Genomic DNA, 24,388 nt, shown 5'->3' with positions numbered 1-24,388 from the left:
AGAATGACAAATAGAGGAAGATAGATTGTAAGGTAGACAGACAGAGAGAAGCAGAGCCCAGAAAATCACCCTCTTTAAAGCCTGTTAGAAATCACAGCCGTCAGCACACTTGGAGCTGGCATGGCAAACTGTCGGAAAACAGCCCGTCCGTCTCTCAGTTCTCAAAAGCAGCCCTTCTTCTTCTCTTTCTCTTTCCTTCTCTCTCTTCCTTTCTGTGTCTCTTTGTCACTCTCCAACTTGGTTGTACTTCCTGTAACCCTGGGAGCCTTTATTCCTTTCACTGAGAGAATTGGTTTGTAGTTGCACTGCAGCTCCCAGCGCATTGTCTGGCTTTAGTGTCTAGTGTCTATGGTCCCTTTCATGCTGTAGGCAGGGAAGGAGACTAAACTGAATCCATTGCAACTGTCTTCCTCTTCTTCACCTTTAGTTAAAATTATGACTTATAATGTGTATTGTTTCCAAATGGTATTTTACGTGAATAGTGTATGTATGTGTCATTATATTTTGCATGCAATCATTGGTATATTTGTGAGAGATGGGTAGATGGGTTTTATTTGTATAAATTACAAGTTTGTCTCAAAGGCTTTACAATCTGTAGAACATGAAAACCTTTATACCTTCTTAATTCTTAATTAATAAGAACCACAAAAGAACCCCTTAACAGTAAAAAGAAAGGGAGAAACCCCAGGAAGAGCAACAGAAGAGGAAACCTTCTTCCAGACAAACGAACATGCAAGAGATGCTGTACAGATGAGACAAACATAGCAGTAGTAGAATTACAATATCAAGTAAATAGACAATATGTTTAATATTAAGTATAAAAAGCATAATATAGTATTTAGTAAACATTAAGCATGAAAAGTTAAAGATTTTTTGATAAATAACCTTCTAATATATAAGACATATTATAAGGCAACATATAAGAAAACAGATTTTTGTCCTGGAGCCAGTTAATATTTGTTGAGTCTCTATACAAATTGAGTTGGTTGATTTCAAAGCGGTCTTGATCTTTTCATCACCTGATGTGTTTCATTAAATCAGCTTGTAAGTCTGCTGGGCCCTGATGCTGACACAACACACACACACACACACATACACACACACATCTAGCTTAATTAAAATGGCCTGGTTAAGCACCATGCGTCAGGGCCTAGCAGGGGTAGGTGTTAGGCATGTGGAGAAGGTGGGGGTGTTGCGGGGTGGGGGCACAAAGCTCAACTTAAACGCAAAGAGATTAGACAACTTTTGCAAGATATTAGCTGTTCAAAAATGAGAAAAATGTACCTAAGCCTCTTGTACAAGTGCTGGACCTGGTCAGACAAGGCCTGCTTTTGTTTCAAAGGCAGAGGCATGGAGCACTGGTGATTAGTGTGTGTGTGTGTGTGTGTGTGATGGCGGAGAGTCATCAGGCCTGTGGTGTGCCGGATGAAGGGAGAAGACTGATCCAGGCCAGTGTGTGTGCGTGTTGTGGCTGCATAACAATCAGGCTAGGTATTAGCAGTCAGATTATGGTCTTCCCCACCTTTCACCCATGTGCCACAAAACAGAGAGAGAGAAAGAGACAGAAATGATGATCGGAAGAGAATGATAGAGATGGGAAAACAGAATAGTTAATTAATCAAGCTGTTTATGTTATGTGACAGCTATGTGAATAATACTAATAACCTTTTTAATAGTGACACATGTTTATAGTGAAAATTGTCTTTACAGTCTTAAAAACATCACCAAATGCACATGCACAACTTGACCAAATTCAAAGAAATGCAGTTAAAGTGTATACATGTTATGATTAGCATGTATTAATCACAACAAACCTGAAGTATGGTGCTGTGTTAAAGCTTACTTTGATTGAGAATCTAACTGCACTAATATAGTAAAAGTTTGGTGTTTATATGGGTTTATCGATCATGTGCTGGTCTGACTTATTAGGCCTTCAGGACAGACGCTGAACAGGATTGTATTCATGTAAAAAAAAATGAACTGGGAAAACAGATTATGAACAAACATGGATTTTTGGCACAGTTGCACTATTAGAGCAAAAGGGACAAACAGAGCGGCCACCCACAAGGCCAACTCTAACTATCTCCAATGGAGGTGAAAGGTATGCAGCGGAGGTTCAGCACTGAAACATGAAAACATCGCCCTCCCATCTGAATCACTGAACCTAAAACACTGAGATACCAAGTTGCGATTTGACTTGGAGACTGATTCTGACTATTTATCAAATTTGCAGTTGATTAATTTGCTTTTATCTCTGTCCATGTTATGCATAGACATATGCATGAGTATCTGTGCAGCCATATTAGATGTATTTTGGACACACAGTGAGTGTTATTTGTCCTCAGCAGTAGTGTGTTGTTTTTGTCGAGCTACAAAGACAAAGAGAGATAGGGAGGGAAAGAAGAGGGGTATTTAATGAAGCCCTCTCTGCGTGATAAGGAAAGCCACCAGAGTCCCTGGTGTGTGACATGGCCTGGCCCCTGTCATCACAGAGCTCCTGTTGTGGCTGAGAAATATCCACCGCTACCCCTCCCTTACCCCCACCTCTTTTCCCTCCTCGCCAGCCAAGAGAGAGAGAGAGAGAGGTGGGGAGACAGTCAGACAGACAGAAAGAGAGAGTCCAGACAGAGGCCATGTGAGTGTGTCATATGTAACAGATTTAGTGCTAATGACCCCCTTCATCCCCCTGCTCCGTGCCCACCCTCTGCCACCCATTCCTCCAACCCCCACATCACTCCGTCCTGGCCAGTATCATCCCTTCATAAGGAATGCTGGTCTGTTCCAGCCCAGTGTCCCATGGCTTCACCCATCCAAGCACCCATTCACCCCTCTCACCCTCCCCACTGCCTCCCCTCCTGGTCATACCCTGCCAGAGCTTGTACCTGAGACTTGAGATTTGGACTCGAGTCTGACTTTACTAAAAATGAGCACCTGTAGCTTGAACTTGAGTGCTGTCAGATTTGAGTTTAAAAGCAAAAACATATGAGTCTCATATTGGGACCTGGTCAATGAAATATAACCAAGTTAGTGCCAGGCAGGCCTAACAATGCCACACACGCGATTAATCAATTAGTTGATTAACTAATTTATTGGGCAAAATTGTCTAACTTTTGCTGATTCCAGCTTCTTAAATTTGAGGATATGCTGCTTTTGTCTGTTTTTTATAATTGTACATTTCATACCTTTTGGTTTTGGGCTGTATGGCAAACAAAATAAACTACTTGAAGGTGGCACCTTTGGCTCTGGGAAATTGTAATAAGGCATTTTTTTGACTCAAGACTTGACTTGGTCTTGTCTTGAAAGACTTAAAACATGCTCTAAGGCCTTGAGAGTGGATTTATTGTTACTCTGACAAAACTTAAGCCTTGACTGGAACTTGTCCCAAATTACTTGAAACTTCCACTTCCCTGAAACAGCCCTGTCTCCTGCCGTCACCAGAAGAAACAAAGATCACCGTGTGCAAGAGGGTGCAGATACTTTGTCAGGTTAAGATGGATGATGTTTCAGTGACAGAGAAAGGAAGGAAAAGGGGAAAGTAAGAATATCCAGGAGACTGTCTCGAAAAGGCTTAAAAAAATGTGAGAAAGTGTCGACAGAACGTGGATCTCACCTGGAAGTGCTGCTCTCACTTTAGCTCACAGCAGCTGTCACATGGTCTGAATAAACCTACTTCACTGAAAGTCTCATGAGTCACATTTGTGCGGTTTTAGCATTAAATAATAAAAAATATTTTTCAAGACAAATCACAATGTGAGGGTTCTCAGCACCTTACAAACATGTGGCGGTCGCTGGAGTGTCCACCACTTTAGGACTTGACCTCAGCATCGACCTTCACTCAGCCCATTGGCCCCCTGCACTTCCCCTATCTCTGTCACATTGACACTGGCATTCTTTCACGTTAGCGCATCGCAGCGCCACAGATAGGCCTGCCAGACACCCCTGTGCTCTCCTAGTATCTCTGTCACACACACATTCACACACACACACACGGTTAATTGGTAACTAGAGTTTATGGGTAGCCGGGAACTTATAGTTTGACTACGCTGTAGCGAGAAGACACATGAGATAATATGTCGGCTTTTGGTGAGTTATGACCACACGTGTGAGTGTTTGAGGTGTATGTCTGAAGTAGGGCACTGTGCGAGATTAGGGTCATTGCATGGGCCGTTTGAATTTGAGTTTGTGTTGTGATGGTGTCTTTTTTGTCTCATGCTGGCGTTTGTTGAGAGGGACGACCATGTTACATTTAAATATGGACAACTTTGGATAACACTGAATAAAATTTGTGTTTGTGTATGCATGTGAAATTCCTTAAATTTACACACAGCTCACTAGCAGTTATCTCCTGTAGCCTAGCATTTGGCTACAGTTGCCACATATATAAAACATTCATTTTTTTATTTTTTTAAATCCACATTAATTGCACAATGATTCAACAAGATTTTGAGGGGAAGTTAATTCCCCCCCTTGACTCTTTAATCAATATCAATAAAGTGGTCTAGTTATGTATTTTACCCTCCTTCAACAACTAGGAGATCAATACCCATCTGTCATGGTTTCACCCACTGAATGTTATCGCTTGTGCCGGAGATTAGCCCGCTTTAGCATCTTATCCTGACATTTTCTGTTATCCTGAGTTATGTAGGTTAGAAGGAGAGGTCTATCTCAGTACTTTCCAGGCTTTACTTGCCCAATTCCCTTATGCCAAACAAATAATGTTTAGAGAGTTGCAGAGCAGGTTTGTTGCGGGACTAGCACATTTTTTTGTTTAAGAAACCTTAAATATTAGTTTTCATATTTTCAAAAATGATTTTTCTTTGTAGATTTTCTCTTAAATTTACTTTATATAGCTTATTAAGAAATTATTATGCCCCCTTTTGTCATTTTAGGATATATGTGACAATAATATGCATTTTTCTTATACATTTTCTATTTGTACATACAGGTTTAGTTTGCAACAAAACCCTAACCCTGAACTATTTCATCTCTTTGCTTTTATTAAAACACATTGCACTGTTTAACAAAAAGCAGACCTATTATGAGGTATTCCTCCTAATATTTTACCACACGCATTTAAAGTTCATGTATCACAACCTGTAAGTGTTAACTGTGTTGAATGGTATTACTTGGTGTATGTGTTTATATATACCATCAATACATTTTCTCTTTTTTCAATTTCCCTAACCCTAACCCTGTCCTGTGGGAATATTTTTATATGCTGTCTGTAGAGTTAAAAAAACATAGCCTTATAAAACACCCTGAATTGAAAAACAAAAAAAAGCTATATCCCTTGTTAACGTGGGACCCTTTCTCTGTCACATTGGTGTGGAGGGTCATCCATATCCCAGATTGTCACAGCACCTAACCAGGTCCATCTTTCATTTTTTTCCTCATCCTTCAAGTCCTGACCACTCTCCTCCATCTGTCTGTCAGGCCAGGACTTGACCTCTCACCTTTGGAGGCCCTCCCATCTAGTTACTCCTAACCTTCAGTTGATTGTGTCACTGACTAGCAATGGTTAATGTGTCTTTTTTCACTCTCAGGAAACAGGAAATTTAGGAAACAGGGTTCACAGAAAATGTTTGAAAGCCAACTTTAAGATTAAAAAAATCATTCTGGGTGAAAACTAAAGTAAGGTTATTGTAAAATTTGAAATTTTAAGATAAATTGTCTACATGTGGTTAGATAGGAGAGTGGAGGTAAAATAATGCCAGAGTAGGATCAGCTCAGATACTTTTAAACATGACAAATTCAGAAGTTCAACATACATTAAAAGTAATGAGATAAAATTGTTATCGCTGTTGTTGTCCTCCTTTTGAACACATCAGCAGGACCTCTGTGACAATGTGGTCCTAAGACGAATGATATAATGTTATTTTATAAAGGCGTGAATTTTACCCCAGTCAGTTACTCACCACATCTCAAGCAAGTTTCAGTCAAGAGTAAAAAATCCTAAGAAGAAAGAGATCATCATTATCATTGAGGAACATTATTCTCTTGAGGGGAATGACACCATTACAGAGGAGTATAAAAGTAAAATAGTGTAGATTTAAATTTATTTCACACCTCATCCTTCTCTTTCTCTCCCTGCCTCTCCTTCTCTCTCCCCCTCTCCCCGTCCTTGTACCTTGATTCCTACTTAATGCCCAGACTGATGAGCCCAATTTGGACTGGTTCTGCAGCAGGCCCAGTTTGATTAATGGCTCTAGGTGAGGTAGCATCAGTGCTGCCATGTCCTTGTTTCATCACACACACACACACACACACACGTACAAACACTGACACACGCGCATAGCCACTCATTGCCACCAGACCAGCCTTGTAATTGATGACAGAGGGCTAACCATTTGCAAACCAAATGTGGAAATGGGAGACAGAGCAAACTCTGCTTCTAACACCTTTCCACCTCCCCCTTTCTTTCTTTCTCTCCCTTTCTTTCTGCCTGTCTCTCCATCTCCTCTCACTGTCTATACACCCGCTCTTTCATTAGGCATTTGTCACATTGATATGAAGCACCAGGGCAGCATTGTGACATGCTCAGAAGGCAGTATAAATATTTGATTAGCCTTAATGGAAATCGTCATAGCACGCTAATTGCACACATTATCTGAGGTGCGGTATCAGCGGCGGACATCCCCTTTGATCCTTCCTCCGCCCCCCGCCCCCCCTCTCCTCTTCCTTTAGCCCATCTCAGCCTCTCTTTCTTTTGTTTATGCAGTTTATTTTGGGTCATTATCTGCCCCCCCCCCCACCCCACCCATTCCGCCTTCCTGTCTTTTCTTGTCAGTAGCCTCTGTAGTTGTTGTCATCTTTCTCTAAATGCACTGACATCTCTGTCTGCCTCTCCTCTCCTCCTCGCTGTATGTGTGTGTCTCCTATGTTGTGTGTTGTCCTCTGGTGCCCTGTTTGCCAATGTTTCCCTGTATGACGGAGCTGAGGCTAAATAGCTGCAAGGGCCACATATGCTCACAAATAGACGCACACAGGGGACCAGAGGACAATACACAGCAGGGAAACCACATGCACACTTGTTTTGCTCGTTCTCATCTGCAGCTCATGATGTAGCACTCTTTCATGTGATATAGACATTAAATGATATCATAAAATGACTATAAAATCAACAGTTAAGCATAAATGAAACCAAATGAATAAGCCATTGGTGCTGAGTGGAATTACATGTATTTGACTGGACATCAAATCAAAGGAGATGGTGATTTGGTGTGTGCTGATATTTTGGCCATTAAGTCAGCAAACATCTGGATTAAATAAGTTGGTTATAAAAGAAAATCCTCTTTGATCTCTAAGGGGAAATGTGTCAAAAATGGCCACACAGTTGCAACTCAGCCATAACACCTTGAGAGTCTGTTTTTAATTTTTTAAATAAAGTGACATTTACTATTTTTAATCATATTTTTTTGAAGAGATTTGTGTTAAGCATTCTATTTTTATTGCTCCAGTCACCACTCAGCTCTGTGAATGCGCGCCTGCATTCTGACTGCAAAACTCCCTGCATTTGTTGTGCTTGCTTACTTTCAGCAATGCTTTGATTTCGAATCGAATCCTCTTTGTTTTTTATGATAAATGTGTATCTTTTAAGCAATTGTGATCCTTTTAATGTGCACACAATACATTTTTTTTATTCTCATCACGTCCTTCCTTAACCTCCATCCTGATTGTATTTACTTGTTGTTATTTACGGCTTGTCTCCTTCAAAGATCTGTGACATTGTTTGGTGTTGCTCCTCTTTTCTCTCTCTCTCTCTCGCTCACCCTCCCTTGGACGTTTCCATTTAGCCAAAGACAAAACAAGTTAATTAGATCGGAAGTGCGGGCCTATCAATGGGGAATCAGTATTCAAATCAAGGCCTTGTCTGGACACAAACAGCAGGAAGCCAAACAAGACCCCGGCGCTGCTGAATGGGAGGATGGGAGAGGGAGAGAGAGAGACACATAGAGAAACAGAAAGAGAGTGAGTGAGTGAGAGAGCCTGCCATTTGGGGGGTCGCATTGGCCAACGTACACACATGCACTGTTTTGGTGCTGGATCAATTTCTGGGTTTCCTTTCTTTTTGGTCCTTAAGAAACTCCAAACATACAGTATGTTCTGTGTTGTATGAATATCAGTTCAAATCTGACACGGTGATAACATTCAAACATTGAAATTATTTAATTTGGTTTAGTGTGAACCGCAGTTGCCTTTATTATCTCCGCCAGGAGTAAGTAAAATACGTTACGCAAGATAACTTACGTACGTAAGTTAAAATAAGTCAACGTTGACTTTTGGTTTCACATGGGACACGAACAGCAGTCTCCTGAGTGGAAGTCCTGTGTTTGTTTGACCCGTCCATCCACCCCAACCTCATCCCTATGTGGACTTTGTCGCTCTTCATACCACGTCACCTGACATTTTTTTCTCTATGTCATTCGCGCGTAAAACGACAAACAGTCTCTGCACAATAGAAGTCAGCAGAGACTAAAGTGTGTGAAATGACACACTAAAAGCAAAACAGGTACCAGGCCTTGAGGAGATCTGCACTCTACTGAGTGCACTCTTCTAGATTTTTCTTATTTTGCTCTCTTATTATGCTTTTACAACTCAGCACCATTATAAACGAGAGCTCTCCACCCTCAACATGTTCTCTGTGATTTAAATAAAGGTTAAGTAAAACTCAGGGGCCCATAAACTGGGGCACTTCCACTTCACAATTAGGCAGTACAGTATCCTGCATGCTTATTTCGAAGACAAGAGATATAGGGACAAGGTCAACGATGTATGACTATGACATGACTATTGCTAAGAAGTTTGGTAAAGTAGCCTTTACCAGACTGAATTTTACAGTATGTGTCACTGGTTGGTGGCACAAACAGATATTGTGTTAGGATGCAAAAAAGGAGGAAGTGCTATTTTTCAAGTGCAAACAGAGTGGAATCTTTCGGAGCATCTAGCAAAGGCCCATTTCCAACATGTTTATCATCTTTACTTTTTCAGTAACGTATTGAAGGCAAATTCAAGCAAAGCAATGGCAGAGGAGGGGGGGTTTAAAATAGCAAATCCTGTTTGTGACAGCAAACAAAGGGGCTTGCTTCATGTGTTTAAGTTTACAGTAGAACACAATTATTCTAGTATACAGTATACAGTATATTGGTGTTTAAAAAGCTGTTTTGCACCTTTAGAAACATTTTGTGCATCATCTCAATATATGTACATGCAGATACAATACAAGAAAAAATACACGTTAAATTGTTGAATTTGTTGTTTTGGGGTGATTGGTTATGTGTCTACATATGAACTCTGGCAATTATTATTTTTTCTGCTCACCCAATGATCCTTTCTGACTTTACATCCCTCCCTCCTCTGCTCTAAAGCTACAGTACTTTGGGTGTGAATACAAAATCAACTACAATATCAGGATTTGTGTAATGTGTTGCTGTTGGTCTAACTAATAGAAACAAGTTTGTCTTCATATTACTTTTAGTTATTTCGAGTGTCAGCATGGCTTTGAGTTTTCCACATACACTAGCAGATATGGAAGTCAAAGAAAAGGAAAGGGAGAGGACAGGACAGGAGAGGAGAAGTGGAGAGGAGTGGGGGGCGGGAGGGAAAAGTCCCATTATCTCGTGTAGAGGGCCACCTGAGCTAAAGACAGCCATTTGTTCCCAAATCGACCTGTCGACCTCCGCCTAATTACCAGCCAATTATTTCCAAATGGACCGCATTCACCCCACACCCTGCACACTCAAAGAGGAGAGGAACAAAATTGCCTCCCTCTCTCTCTCTGTCTGTCCAACTCATTTGTTCTTCTTACATTGTCTTTCTGTCTTTGTTTTTCTCTCTACTTCAGCATTTTTTTATCCAGTGAGAAATACTTTTGCACTTATTGTTGCAGGCTTTGCAGTCAGTCCAACCAACCACCCACTCAACCACACACACACACACACACACACACACACACAGCCACACACACACATCGTATTTATTTCTAGTTCACTCTGTGGTTCTTTGGTTGTTAATTAAGTGGCCTAATTATGGGAAGATTTGACACTGAGCCTGTGTGTGGGTGTGTGTGTGTGCGCGTGCATATGCTATTTGATTGTAAGAAACAGGAAACTGTTTGATTATTGCCATTTTTGCACACATGCACACACAGAAATATTATAATGCAGCTCTCATGTAACTGCTTCATATCTTTATATTCTCTCTCTCGCTGTCTCTCTCTATCTCTCTCACTCTTTCCCTTCCTCCCTCTCTCTCTGGCACCGGTCAGTCTCAGCAGGCCGATGTGTATCGATGGGTCCGGCATGCAGGAGCCACCCGAAGGAGAAGAAGGCTGTGCCCCTGTTCCCAGAATTCTTTGTGGTTGGCCTCCATTGTTCGCCACCACTTGTATACAGTATTGTCAGACTGATTGTGAGCCTCCGCTCTCTCCCGCTCTGCGGACGGCTAGAGAGCAAGCAGAGTAGAGGAGGGAGACGGAGGGAGAGGGGATGAGGAGGAGGAGGAAGGGAGCAGTAAGCATTGTGTCCCTTGCTCGCCATTCTCCTGCCTTCCCATCTGTTTCCCTCTCTTCCTTCCTGTTTCTGTGGGATAGTGAACAGATTAGTAATAGCACTGCCACAGCTCCTAATAGGGGAAGTCATGGTCGGGAAATACGATGGATCGGTGTGAGATATCATCTGGCTGAGTGGCGCAATAGTTTTGAACTCTGACACCTAGCTGCTTGCTGGCTGACTTTGATCACTTTGGTGGTGATCACTTCTGCTGTTTTACTCATTTTGTTAATGTTTAAATCAACTTTTTTAACACTTTTCTACCAAATATATCAGAGCTGTCAGTTGATATGTTTGTAGCCTGTACTTGGCTGCATTCTCATTTACATGGGGTGAACATAATGACACCTGCAATTACAATGGGGTTAAATGCTGTAAATTTGAAAAACAAATTCCTTAGGTAAGCCTATAATATTACTGTATTTGTTGAGACTGAGTCAGAGAGATTCAGCTCTATGCAGTTTGCTGACGATGCACTGACTGAAGGGCTGCAATGAACAATTGTTTTCATTATCAATTATTGTTGATTCATTTTTCAGATTAAACAATTAGTGCATGAAACAAATGTCCAAAAAAGTGAAAAATGCCCATCCTCACATTTGGGCAGCTGTAACCAGAGAATGTTTTTGCATTGTTGCTTGATAAATTACTTAAGTGATTAATTGATTACCAAAAATAGTTGTCTTTAATTTTATGACATTGGACTAATCACACACTTCATATTTATTCCTAGTTCACTTTGTGGTTCTGTGGGTGTTAAATAATATGCATAATTATGGGAAAAATTGACACTGAACCTTTTCAGATTAAATGTTTGGTCTATGACATGTCCTAAAAACATGGTCATCACAATCCCCAAAAGCCATGGTTTATGTCTTTGAATTGCTTGTTTTGTCTGACCAACCAAATTATATTTAGTTTACAATAACAGTACTAACTAGGAAAAGCATTCTCACATCTGGGAAGCTGTAACCAGAGAATATTATGCATTTTTGCTTGATAAGTCATTTGAGTGATTAGTTGATTATCAAAAAAGTTGTCTGAAGTTTTTTTTCATTTGTCTAATAATTACTGCACTATTTAATTGCCTTAAAGATAGCCTCAAAATTACCATAGAACAGAATCAACTTCACTCTGAACCAATCTTAACAAAACCTGACCATTAAAATCTTCACAAAGCCAGTATTTACTGAAGGACTATTGACTTGCCTTACATTTACAGGTGTCTGTGTTAATGTGTCCACCCCCTGTTTAGCCTATTCTTCTCATATAAAATATATCCTATTGAGCACCAGCTTAATATCCCCACTGGGATCATTTAAGCTTCATCTGATCTAATCTAATATACATATTTTGGAAAGTTCAGTGTTACATGGCTTAATGTGTCTGCCTCAGATGTGTGTGTTCTGCTCATTGCGGGCTGAGACAGGGCTGCGTACCGGCCTCCTGGCTGAGTTTGAAGCTAAGTGGATTAGCATATCTCCCATGTCAGCTCCATTCACTGTGACAGCCTGATGACATGGGACTGTGTGACAGCCGCGACCCACCTGACATCCACAGCTCAGGCCTCCCAGCAGGTGGTCTGACTCTGGGAGGGAGGGAGGGAGGGAGAGAGAGGGTGAGAGAACAAGCGAGAGGTGGGGGGAGTCCGAGATGGGCTTATGGAAGGCAAAGTCATGTTCTCAGCAGTTTTAGTTAGATACCAATGCCTTTTTGTTTGTCTTTTTGTCTCTGAGCCTTGTTGTGGAGAATGGATGCTATTTTGCTTCAGTAAATGAAGCACTAGCTCTACACTTAGAGTTTTTCTCTAGGTCCTATGACTTTTGTTCCTACATATTTGGTTAGGTTAGGCCTATGAAAAAAATCATAAAAATGTGTCTCTAGTATACAAGCATGCAATATTCAAGTAGACTGTTTTACATGATCCTTTTCATACAGCTTTTATACTTTTTATTAAATACTTTGTGTATTCCTAGAAGATAAGAGAACACATAGACTATGTTTTGCATGTGTCATGTCCTTATAGAAACAGATCAGTATGAAAAGGGCGATAATCATGTAAAACACAAAACCACAAACATTGGCTGTTGATATACAAAGTACACATAGTGTGCGTTCACAATATATTTGATTTAAATACAAGTTCATATAAGGTTCAGACTTTTTGTTGGATTTTTTTATGTGACTGGAAGTAATTTCATTCAATTTATTACACTGAACTAAAATAAATGTAATTGTATGCTGAGTGGTATGCTCAAAAATAGGTACTGTTTTAAACATGGAACTCCTAATTGCAGCAGCTCTGCCCATTGAAATCCACAAGACCACTGCTGGTCAAGTGGTTTATTATTTTTGTTCACTGAGTTGCTCACCTTGAGTACATTTTGCCTTCAGTAACTATATTTAACTGTCCGTAACTGTTCTATAACAGAAATCCAAAATCAAACATATTCATGCACACACAGACATATTCCCTGTCTCACACTGACCCTCCTTTCTTTCTACAGAACTACAGTCCTCTCTTCTCTTTAGCTCATCTCCTTTGCTTCTCTCACACCTCATCTTCTCCTTCGCTACCTTCCCATTCTTTCTCACTTCTCCTCTCCTACCACACAGACACGCTAGTGTCCCATGACCCTTTAAGCCACCTCACTCTCTCTCTCAAACACTCTCTCTCTCACCCTTCTCTTTCCCCATCGCCGCTCTGCTCCTCCTCCTTCTTTACAGTCTTGTGCCGACCTAACCAGGCAATGCTAACACTTTTGTCAGGGTGATTAATAGCACACTGGATTTTCGTTAATTCACTGGCTAATGACTGGAGGGAGCGGGCGAGAAGAAGAGAGGAGCAAAGCGAGGCTGCAGAGTAATAGACTGATGTATGGGTATAGGCTGCTTCCATTGGCAGAGGTGAATATCATCACCCACAACCCCCCCTCAATCCACACCAACACTCCCCGTACACACTAGTACAACCTCAGACATACAGCTACTATAATAACCAGAAGAAACTAGGATGTTGCACACACACTCACATGTACATGTCACTCAGGTGAGGTGGAGTGAACAGGATTTTGCATGACTAAAGCTTGATAGAAAATAGATATTGAGCATTCTGTTTAATGAAAGAGTTAATCAGTCACAGCATTTTTTTAATTACTGCAAAATGACTCACTTTGTGCCTTTCCAAAATACTGCGCTCTCAACCAATATCTGTTGTTTTGAGATAAATTGTGTTACATTTGAAATGATAGCTGTAAGTTTCAGGGAGAGTAAAATGGAGATTTGAGAAGCTTTGTGGCTCAGGAATTTGTTTGGCCTTTTGGCTTTAGCTATGCAGATTTTCATTTGACTGTGACTCATAAAAGTGGTTCTTAATTGGATTATTTTTATGTGGACAATTGTGGTGATAGGTACAATTATCACCATCTTATGCGGAAAAATTGCCAGAATTTGAAAAAGAATTCCTGGACCCCGCAAATATTGCAGGGATGTGTTTGTGGTAATTGTTGCCGTTACAAGATCATGAATTGTCAGAGGGACTAATTCATTTTTCAATGAAATATAAACAAGACAAAAAATGTATTTATCCATCCATCCATCCATCCATTTTCTACCGCTTGGTCCCCGTTAGGGGGTCGCGGGTGACTGGAGCCTATCCCAGTGACTTCGGGCCTTAGGCAGGGAAAATGTATTTATATAATTTATAATTTATATAAGTATGAAGCTTTTTTTGCCTACACGAAGCATTCTCTCTGCTTCACATTCCCTTATATTTGAATATTGCACATGTTTGATATGCAGGGATTTTTCAAAATAGTTTTTAAGCTGGAAAAGACTGAAGACATGCAGTACAAAACTCGGATGGATGTGACAGGAAGTTGATGAAGCTATCATCATGATCAAACAAAAAATGTGACCACTACTTCACACTTTAGACCAAAGACTAACACTAAAAAAAAGGTGTTAATAAAAAGATGTCTCCCTTAGACATATGCACACTGACGTGCAAGTAGACACACAAGCTAACCCTCTCTCCGCCCTGGTTAATAAGAATGGATGGGTTTGTTCTGCCCGCTGTCTGCCTTGCTGCTCCCCTAGCTGGCTGTCTGGCCTCCCGAGTGGCTTGCTAAATGAAGCTGCACCAGAAGTGGGTGTAGGGACAGTCACACACACACACATGCACACTCAGGTGAAGAGAGAAAAAGAAAGAGACACTGAGGAGTAGTGCAATAGTTTGTTCCTGCATAGGTGTTCTCTGTTCTCCCTGACTTTTGTCATGTTATCTGGGACAACTGCATCGGTTCACCTTATATAGCATTAGTGTTTTAGCTAGAGTTTGTAAAGGACGTTTTCCTTTAACATTTAATCTATTGTAATTATACACGTTATACATGTTTGACTTAAAATTAAAATTGTCTTAGAATTAAATTATGGTCAGAAGACTTTTAATTTCATCACTTCTCTGGAAATTGACACATAATCCTCGTTGTTCCTCCCTGACAGATGTGTTCATGAATGTGATTTTCCACTTCAAAAGCTACCCTAGTGAAATAGGACAGAAACTACAAAATTGATTTATGTATCGTTTTACATGGTAGAGAAGATTTGACTACGTTGGGGGACATTCAAACTGTGTGTTTTCAAGGGTTGATGTTGTCACTGGTCTTGTGCCACTGTCCAACAAATGTTTCCCATGTTCAGGAGCCTTGCAGAAAGGGAAACATATAAAACATTTAGTAGTTATGCTTATCTGGAAAGGTGGGTGGCATTACTCTCAGTAGCTGCTTTGGCATCACAAGTAGCAATTCCTTGGTTTAAATTAACACTAAGTAACGGTAAATTATCTCATTCAGATGAGTTTTGTTCAGTCTGGACAGGTTTGTCACAATGAAGGTGACTCTGACCCTCATATGAGATGTGTAGATGTGACACTGAGCTTCCTCTGTGACGGTTTTGGCCTTTATCATCACTGTTTCATGTAGTTAAATCATGTCTCTTTTTATTTCACTCTCTTCTTGTCTTATTGTCATGTGATTCTTGTCCTCCCTTCATGTTCTCATTTTACCCATCAGTCCCTTCTTTTTCCCCTCTGTTCTTCCTGTTTTATGCAGCTCCTTTCTCTTTCCATCCTTTTGGTTTCTGCCCCTCTCCCTCCCTCCCCCTGGGTGATGTTTGCAACTCAATTTGGCAAATGTAACTCGATATTGATTATTATTAATATTTATCATGTTTGCGACCATGTTTTCTTCTAGTGCTATTAATCTGCCCTGTTAATAAATGTCTGCAGCAGCCTGGGCCCCAGGGCCCCTTGGGACCACAGGGCCACCACACACACACAAACACAAACACACACACACACACACACACACGCACACACCTGCTCTCAGCTGCAGGAGGTTGCCTGCTGTCTTCTATTTGCCTGGAGGCTTGATCTCAGCGTACACATACACACACAGACACACACACACACACACACTCACACACTCACACACTCACACACACACAAGCTATTGGAGGACGGAATGCCTCTAGGCTGCTCAGCATAAATAACACATCAATACATCAGCCGTGTTGTATCGGCACTACACACAAACACAAAAGTGCGCACTCACATATAAAAACACACGAAAGCCCCAGTCTGTGTATGCTGCAGTAACCAAATTCAGTCCAGTTGTTGGTTGTTTTTATGTGGAAATGTTAAAATGTTCACAAGTGCTGTGATTATAGCTTTTTATTGTTCACTACTATAAGAGAAGAGAAGGGAGAAACAAACTAAAGCATAGAGAACGAAAACAGGCTCCCCCTAGCAGGTTTCATAGACAGATAACCACACCAGTCAAAGATAGTAAGGGAAGAGCACCCATTTAGGTGCACACACATATAGACACACACATGCTGAAGACCAAGGTGTGTACGGCACAGTATGTGTGAATTTCAATCTTTGTAAAAAAGTTCATACACTGTGCATGTGCATAGATATAATGTAAGATATAAATGACAATAGTATCTCAGTTTTGTTTTCATGTAATTTTTGGTCATGTTAACACTTAAAGTAATAAAGAACACATAATTTTTGCCAAGAACATAACCTGTGACTAACAATAGCATACACTTTAATGTAGCAATAACTATAGTTAAAACATGTTATGGGTATTGTGTAATTATTATGCAGAGTAGCAGTACACGTGCAACCCTGTGGGAAAACAAAAAAAAATTAAACAGCAGAAATCAATGTACACAGACCTTTAGATGTTCCATTTTGTGTATCATTCTTTTTGTCCTTTTTTCCATTTGCCCTTTCTATGTTCCTTTCATTTACCAACTTCTTTACCAACCCTGAAGAAGCCATGTTGTAGTTTTAAGCATAGAAATGTTCCCTGGTGCTTTTACAAGAGGGAACAGTGTGGCGTTCTCGCTAGGACATGCTTGCTGGTATTGTAGCTGACCGTGCCCCCATTGCTCACTCACTACATCCAATCCTACACACAAACACACACACCAAACACACCAAACACACACTTTCTCCCCTGAATGCGAGCTTCAATTGGCTGCCTCATCACATGCTTCCATTTATATGTCATTTTGAATATATGGTAACCCCGTGGAAAATATACCACTGTACAGTTTTTCACCTCTCACTCGCACTCACTCTACCTTTGATTTGCACTCATTTGATTTTTACAGCGTCTCTCCTCTGCCCCTCCTGTTTTAAAGCAGAGGGTGTTTAGGCTCTTTTGTGTGGAGACAGAATCATCAAAGGCCTGCTTACTACAGAGGAACAGGTACCAATATCGCTCTGTGGCCCAATAATGCAGCTAAGTGGGACCATATTGACACGATATAGAGGCACAAACAGCAGATTAAGTTTGGCTTTGAATGCCACCCCTCACACACTTATGCACACATATGTGCACATGTACGCACATGAGCTCCCACATCAAAATGTTTGGTCATTTAGCTCAACCAGCTACCCATTTTTCATATCTGTCATGGTCCACACATTCTCCCACTGCCTTCGATTTTTTTCTTTCGCCAGACGATCTTTTCTCCCCATATTTGGAGCCGGTGCAGAATTTTGCATAGTTTTGCCTTTTCCCTGGATACTGTCTTTTCATCAGTGGCTGGCTTTCCTTTTGAATTGAACCAGATCAATTTACGGCCAGACAAAGATACAGTCTCTGTGTGTGGTGGAGAGAGAAAGCAGTGAGGGAAATAGGACATGTGTGCTTTATGATGGCCATCATTGGCACACACGTCCTGTTTCCAGCTCTCTTTTTATTGTTATCATAGCCAGAGCGATGGCTCCACTGTGCTGCTTGCTCTCTAGCAAAGCATACACCTGGCTCTGAATACTCAAGCTATTGTTGGCATCCATAACCTGTGGTCTGCTGTGCTTTACAATATATGCACCACCCCCCCCAAAAAAGTAAAAATGCATCTTTAACTACAACTTCAAAAAGATTCATGATTTTTTCTCAATGAAGGCATGAGAAATGAGTCGGTCCTTATTTAATGCAGTATTTATAGGTTCCTTCCCAGAATTCCTAGATGCAGTCAGTGTTGTTTCTTTCTACCCAGACTAAGTCCACAATACAGCTCAGTCTATATGCCACAAGGCACATGTGTTTGTGTGCGTCCAGGCAGACGGCAGAAAATGACTCCAGATCTCTATCTTACTGCATTTAAGTCTAGAGTGCTCTGATTAAACACAACCACAGAACAATTTGCCCGTTGTAAGGCCCTCCGATTAAACTGCTGATTTTCAGCACCGTGTCAAGTTATTTTGCCATGGCAACGCTGATTACAATGTTATCAGCTTTTCAGATTTTTTTGTAATTTTATTTTTTATATCATGACTCTTGAAAGGAAGTATAGTCAGATTTTTTCTTTAATTGCTTGTGCTAGTGTCGTGTGCTTGTCTTTTCAAACATTTGACATTGTTAAATGTGTATTTTTAGAGGTTATAAATGTCATATCCATGTCATATCTTGTAATTTCACTGTGATATGCAGTAATTATGAGATATCATCTTTACCTACAACACCATCTGATCTCTTGCACATGTGTTTAGAGTACAGTAACAGCTCCTGCAGTTGCAAACAGATGTGTGTTTGTGTGATAGCCTGCATCTGTGTTCATACGTGCCCCAAAATCTTTGTTATTGCAAGCCATGCTACAAAGCAAAGAGCTCCGTTTATGGCACGCATTTACAATTGATCAAATAAATGGGATGCCTTCATGTGGCCTGGGCCTGGCTCTCAGGCAGAGCAGCGTAGTTTTCCACTGGAATAACAGCCGCTGAACAAGCAGCCCATTGTAGCCGCAGCCAGCACCGGGACCCCCAAGGTGCGAATTAATGATTGACCCCTGATGTAATCAGGATAAATAGCTCCCCGTAAAAGAGAAAGAGATGGCGAGAGGAACAGAGAGAGAAAGAACAACATAAGGAGCCAGGGAGAGGACGGCACTATCTGGCCCGGGTGTTTTTTAAGAAGCCCTCTGGGAGACGAACCTAACATCTCTTTCTGGGGCTTTTGAGACCCAGAGCTAACATACAGCTGTTTAAAAGCAGCTCAGTCGTCAGTTTTTAGGCTCTTCACCTCCTCCTCTTCGTCCTCCTCATGGCCCCTTTCATTATTTTCCTGCTTACTTTTCTCATCTGCAACTTTTTTCGGCACTAGTTGAACATGGTCCACTTGTCTTACAGAGGGCAGGAGAGAGAGAGTAATCAACAAATTTCCCAGCGTGCACTTCAGGCAACTTTTTTATGAATTAACTAAGTTACGACTAAAATTGAACTTGTTTAATATCACACTGCGTCTGCCATTTCTGCTTCTCTTTACTGCTTCATGTGTCTCACAAAAGATGTTTTGTTCATTAAAATTAAGAGGTTTTTTTTCTCTTTCTCCTTGTTACTCAATTATTTGACGTAGAGATCTGTGCATTTTTTGTGCACAGTGGCTCTTAAAGCCAAATAGTATTTAATAGATTTTCCAAGCCTGTCTTTCTGCTTGTCAAAATTGCTCTCAATGGGTCAAGTGCCAGTGTGGGGGAGTGAAGAGGGAGAGTGACTGAAAAAAAGTGTTTAACAGCCTGAAAACACTTTTGATTGTGCAGAGGGAGCAGCAGATAGGGCTGAGTTATAAAACTTTAATTGATCTGTGAAAAGTGGAAGCTACTGCTGGCTCACATGTTCCAATGGTTAATTGCACGCCTGGTCTGAGGACCTATGAAACAGTGATCATTAAAAAATGGGTTATTTTCCAGTCAAAATCACTGGATGACGCAGAATCAGTCATAAAAGGCTGGATTTTACTGCTGCAGCTTTATATGATAAGTTTCCCGGATCTGCGTGGACAGGCTGCAGGTTTGCCAGGCGCTGAAAAGCCCTTGTTGCATGCTTTCGTAGTTTCACATTTCACATTTAAAACTTACATGTCAGTTAATTTAACAGCTTTCACAGTCCACATCTGTCAATGGGCAGAAACCCAAATATTTATCAAAGAACAAAAAACTGATGCACAGTACGATGAATGTGCTCAGTGATGACTTTTTCTAGTTTGGTTTCTTGATTAGATTAGCTTCAATCTTTCTACAATTTACAAGCCTCAGTGTTTCCCTCCTCACCTTATTAAGCATATACAGAAAAATAGTTTAGAAATTAGTACACTATTAAAACCGAAACAATAATGTATTAATTGTTGTTTTACTTTAACTTGTTAATGATGCATATTCTTACATCACATTTTATTCAAATGCAACCCACAAACTTTCATTGTGACCTAATAAACTTCCATGTACTTACAAGCAAAATTTTTTAAATGTCATGTTGCAGCTCCAGCTAAAACCTGGGAAGCAGTGGCAGGCTTGGCAGCAGGCTAGATGGAGGCTAACAGAGGGAGAGGGCTTGATTGGAACCACTCCGGCTGTAATTTTGGGCCTAGTTAGCCTGCTGATTGCCAGTCCCTGTGTTTAGATAGTAAAACTGCAGTGGTGCTTTGACTAAAGACACCAGGATCTCTCCAGAGAGGAAAAGGAGACACACATAGATGTGCTGAGGCAAACACACATACAAACGTACAGAGTAGAGCTGGGTACTGAACCTCTATACTTTTTTGGTGCTGACTGAAGTGTAGTGGTGGCACCGAATATTGAAAACTGTCAAGTATGGCGTCAAGCTTGCATCAAATGTCAGATTTGTGATCTTTCTTATTTTTTGATCAGATTGTTCCTGATTTAAATCTAATTTGACCAATTGTACGCTCTTTTATTATGGCAAAATTCTTGTATGGCTGCTTGTGTTAGAGAAGTTTGGCTTCAATTGTAAAAAAAAGTTTTTAAAAAATTGCCTTTGTAGAAAAACATGTTTGTATTCCTCAAAATAAGATATTGAAAACGACATTGTGTATGTATCAGTACGTAAACCCAGGTATCATTTCAGCACTGATGTTCAAAGAGGCATATGGTAAAGGGAACACACATAATGTGCTGTTAAAAATCCCACATTCCCGACACAATGAAGCAGCTCACCGAGATGCATTTGCACATACACATTAAGAAATTCCTTAAAAACACACTTAGAGAAATGGGACGAAACCTAAAGCCAAATGTCATGTGCATCCACACACACACACACTTGTAGTGCTCGTCATCATTTTCACTTATGTTGGAATGGTGGGATGCTGGAGTGCAGGCACAATCATATTGTCACTCTCTGAACGTGACAATAATGATCTGTGACAAGGCTAACCAGGTCAATGATAGACATAGCCATTATTTGTAAGATGAGTCCTGGCAGAAAATAGTGACTGCGATGGGTTTGAGAACTTTTCCCTATCAAAAACTTGGCTAACCTAAAACTTCTTCTCTTTGTCTGTCTGGCTCTTCTCACATAGCCTCAGGTAAATCTGTGAACTCAACATCGTGTAGCTGAAGGCCATAAGATGGATAGGTATTCTTTTCTGAGGACCCCCAAATTCTCTCATTACACAGTGTGGTTTTCTAACAGTTTAGAGGTTTGGAGATTTAAATTTTTTGTAATTTAGAGTCAAGAAGTCATTCGATGCGTAGTGTCTACCGAGGATGGAGATATGACTTAGGCCACGTTCAGACTGCCAGTAGCCCTCTTCATTTGAATGGAGCCAATCTGTTGACGCAGAGGGCTCAGGCAAAACAACACAGGATTGTCTGGCAAAAAAGTTGAACCTGGCTCAACTTTTGCTGCAAGACAATGCAACGTCATTCGGCAAGACACTGTGTTGACCAATCAAATACATGCAAGCGCACATTCCTGGTGGATTACTTTGTGACGTGAACAGAGAATTTCTACTGTTAAAATAGTTAAGAAATATAATAAAATAAATGCCAGGGTGATTACTTTCTAGAGTTGTAAATTCCTGTCTGCGAGTATTACAAACCCTTGTGCAGTGTTTTGGCATCTGACGCATTAATCTGTTACTCAAACTTGACTTCTTAGATCGTGTTTGTAACCCCCAACCCAGCCCACTTGCGCTGTTTTAACGTAGAGCTGTTATTGGTATGAATCCTGCTTACAGTATTTCAGTCTCTGTATTTCAAATTCTGAGATTAGCATAAATTTGGCTGGGTAAAACAAAGCTGTCCTCGTATGTTATGTTATGTTATACTTACTCTACCTGCCTATTAACAAATGTCTCTGTATATATGTTTTGTCTCATAGATGACAGTGAGCCAGTGGACAGCATGTACGACACAGAGGCTGACCTCCTGGGTTTAGCAGCTGGCGGCAGAGGTGGTGCTGACAGCCCAGAAGATGACGCAGAAGACGGCGTCATCAACATGTCCCCCCTGCCCTCACCGACTCCTTCCCATCCAAACAACAACCACCACCACCTGCTGCACCCCCACATCTATGCCACCCACCACCACCACCTTCACACCAACAGCAACAGCAGCAGCAATGACCAGGACTTCACCACACCCAAGGAGGGCTCGCCCTATGAGGCACCTGTCTACATTCCAGACGACATTCCCATTCCCGGCGAACTGGAGCTGCGGGAGTCCTCTGTGCCCGGTGCCGGTCTAGGTGTTTGGGCCAAGACCCGCATTGGTGCTGGCGAGAGGTTTGGTCTGCATAGCACGCTGCATCATGGGGCCACGAGCAAAGACAGCTCCTTTGGATGGGAGGTAGGAACCAGCCTGGCTTCTTTGTACTTTGTTTTTTACTGTTTTTTTTCTCCTTTCATTTCATTAAAACTGTCAATCACTTTTGACCACTTACATATTTTGTGGCACAAACACAAATGTACTGTAACATATGAAATGAAAGAGTGATAGAAGCAATGAAGCAACACTGAAGAGGTTAAATGAATGAACGAGCCGCTCCTTCACGCATTCACATTTCTAGCCATCACTCTTCACAGGCGATCTCATCATCAGCCAAGATGCCCATTCCATTTGCATCCCCTTTATGATTGGACCTCATCTTTGATCCTGCACATACACACAGACATACACACTCATACAAAACACACTCGTCCAGAATTCCAGCAGCACAGCAATGTCAGATGGAAAAATCTGGCTGATTAGTGGAGGTATCAGCTTTTCTGGGCGTCGGTCCGAGCGAGCACACTCATTTGGTCACGCCACCCGATATGGAAATGGAAGAAGCATGGCCTAGTGCAGTGGCGGCATATTGAACTATTAATTTTCATTTCAACATGACATTAGAGGATATTGAAGTTGCTTCAGTAAGCTCATTAGGAAAAAAAAGAAACTCCTGATCTCTGTCTCTCTCTCTCTCGCTCTCTGTCTCCCTTTCTCTCTTTCTCATATGCCTAATCAGAGATGAAATATACTGGCCTGCTTTTCATTTCACTGATTCCTTGACTCTTCATTTTTACAGGGCCGGTCATTCATATCTAATCACGTCTAATATTACATTTGTATGTAATAAGGAATAGAGACTTTGACAAGTTATTAATTGGAACACCATGCTGGATAGGGCATGATGTGCTTGAATTAGACACCACTGGTAACTATGCATTTAGAAGACCATTTGTATTTTAAGCAAATATTTTGTATTGAATGTTAGCATGTTGAACCACTAAAATTGATTAAATAAATTGATGAGTTTACATGTAGAGAATTTGTCATTCATCTTACACATCTCTTGTTTTGCACTATATTCAGAAGCAATGACACTTTATGGTAATCAAAACATCAGATGCCTGCTACTGATGTAGTTCTGTGAAGTTGACATTTAGGCAGACAGAGTAGAACTAGTATCATAGGAGCAGGGATAATTATTTCATGAAAGCAGATTGTACAAATCTGTTCAACCTTGTACTTGTCAATATGTCAAACTGGCAGAGTATATATATATAAGATATTGGAGAGTATAAGTTTAGAATTAAAGACGTTTACAATCGATATCAGTAGTTACGTTCTCAAAGCATGTGGCTTTCACAGTTTCTCTTGAAAAAAATATTGTAAATATAATACCTCTGAAAAACATTATGCATTCATGATTACATAAAAGTAATCGTGAATTCTCATTGACAAGATTTTAAAGGAATCTCTAAGGGTTCCCCTAATATTCTCAATCTGGAAACCTCCTGAGGGTTTCCACTAAAGCCTTCATTTCTCTTTTCACCCTGTTTTCTTCTTAACAGTTATAGGAGCATGCAGGCGATTACACAGGCGCACGCTATTTGGCAGTGTGCCAGACTGAACATTTTCCTTTTTAAAGTTCATATTATGGCTAGCCATTCGGGGGGTGCAAAGGGCACCTCTCCAAAAGCTACACTCTCCCCATAGCTCTCATGTTTTCTCTCAGTTTTCCTCCTCCTTCCTTTTTTCTC

The 24,388-nt window shown here is 40.8% G+C and overlaps 1 protein-coding gene across 10 annotated transcripts in view; it reads left to right on the top strand.

Annotated features, from left to right (window-relative positions):
* prdm16 (PR domain containing 16) overlaps window positions 1-24,388 on the top strand; it is a 184,552-nt gene that overhangs the window by 40,997 nt on the left and 119,167 nt on the right. For 9 of the 10 annotated variants that reach the window (XM_044210527.1, XM_044210529.1, XM_044210526.1 and 6 more), the window contains exon 2: window positions 22,246-22,712. In XM_044210527.1, the coding sequence (XP_044066462.1) occupies window positions 22,246-22,712 (467 nt within the window). Of the gene's footprint in view, window positions 1-4,062; window positions 4,084-22,245; window positions 22,713-24,388 lie in introns of those variants that run through there. The other variant, XM_044210531.1, reaches the window with a different exon arrangement.

The sequence above is a fragment of the Siniperca chuatsi genome, linkage group LG10, assembly GCF_020085105.1.
Source record: "Siniperca chuatsi isolate FFG_IHB_CAS linkage group LG10, ASM2008510v1, whole genome shotgun sequence".
Taxonomy (NCBI): Eukaryota; Metazoa; Chordata; class Actinopteri; order Centrarchiformes; family Sinipercidae; genus Siniperca; species Siniperca chuatsi.
This window is presented reverse-complemented; position numbering and strand designations above follow the sequence as displayed.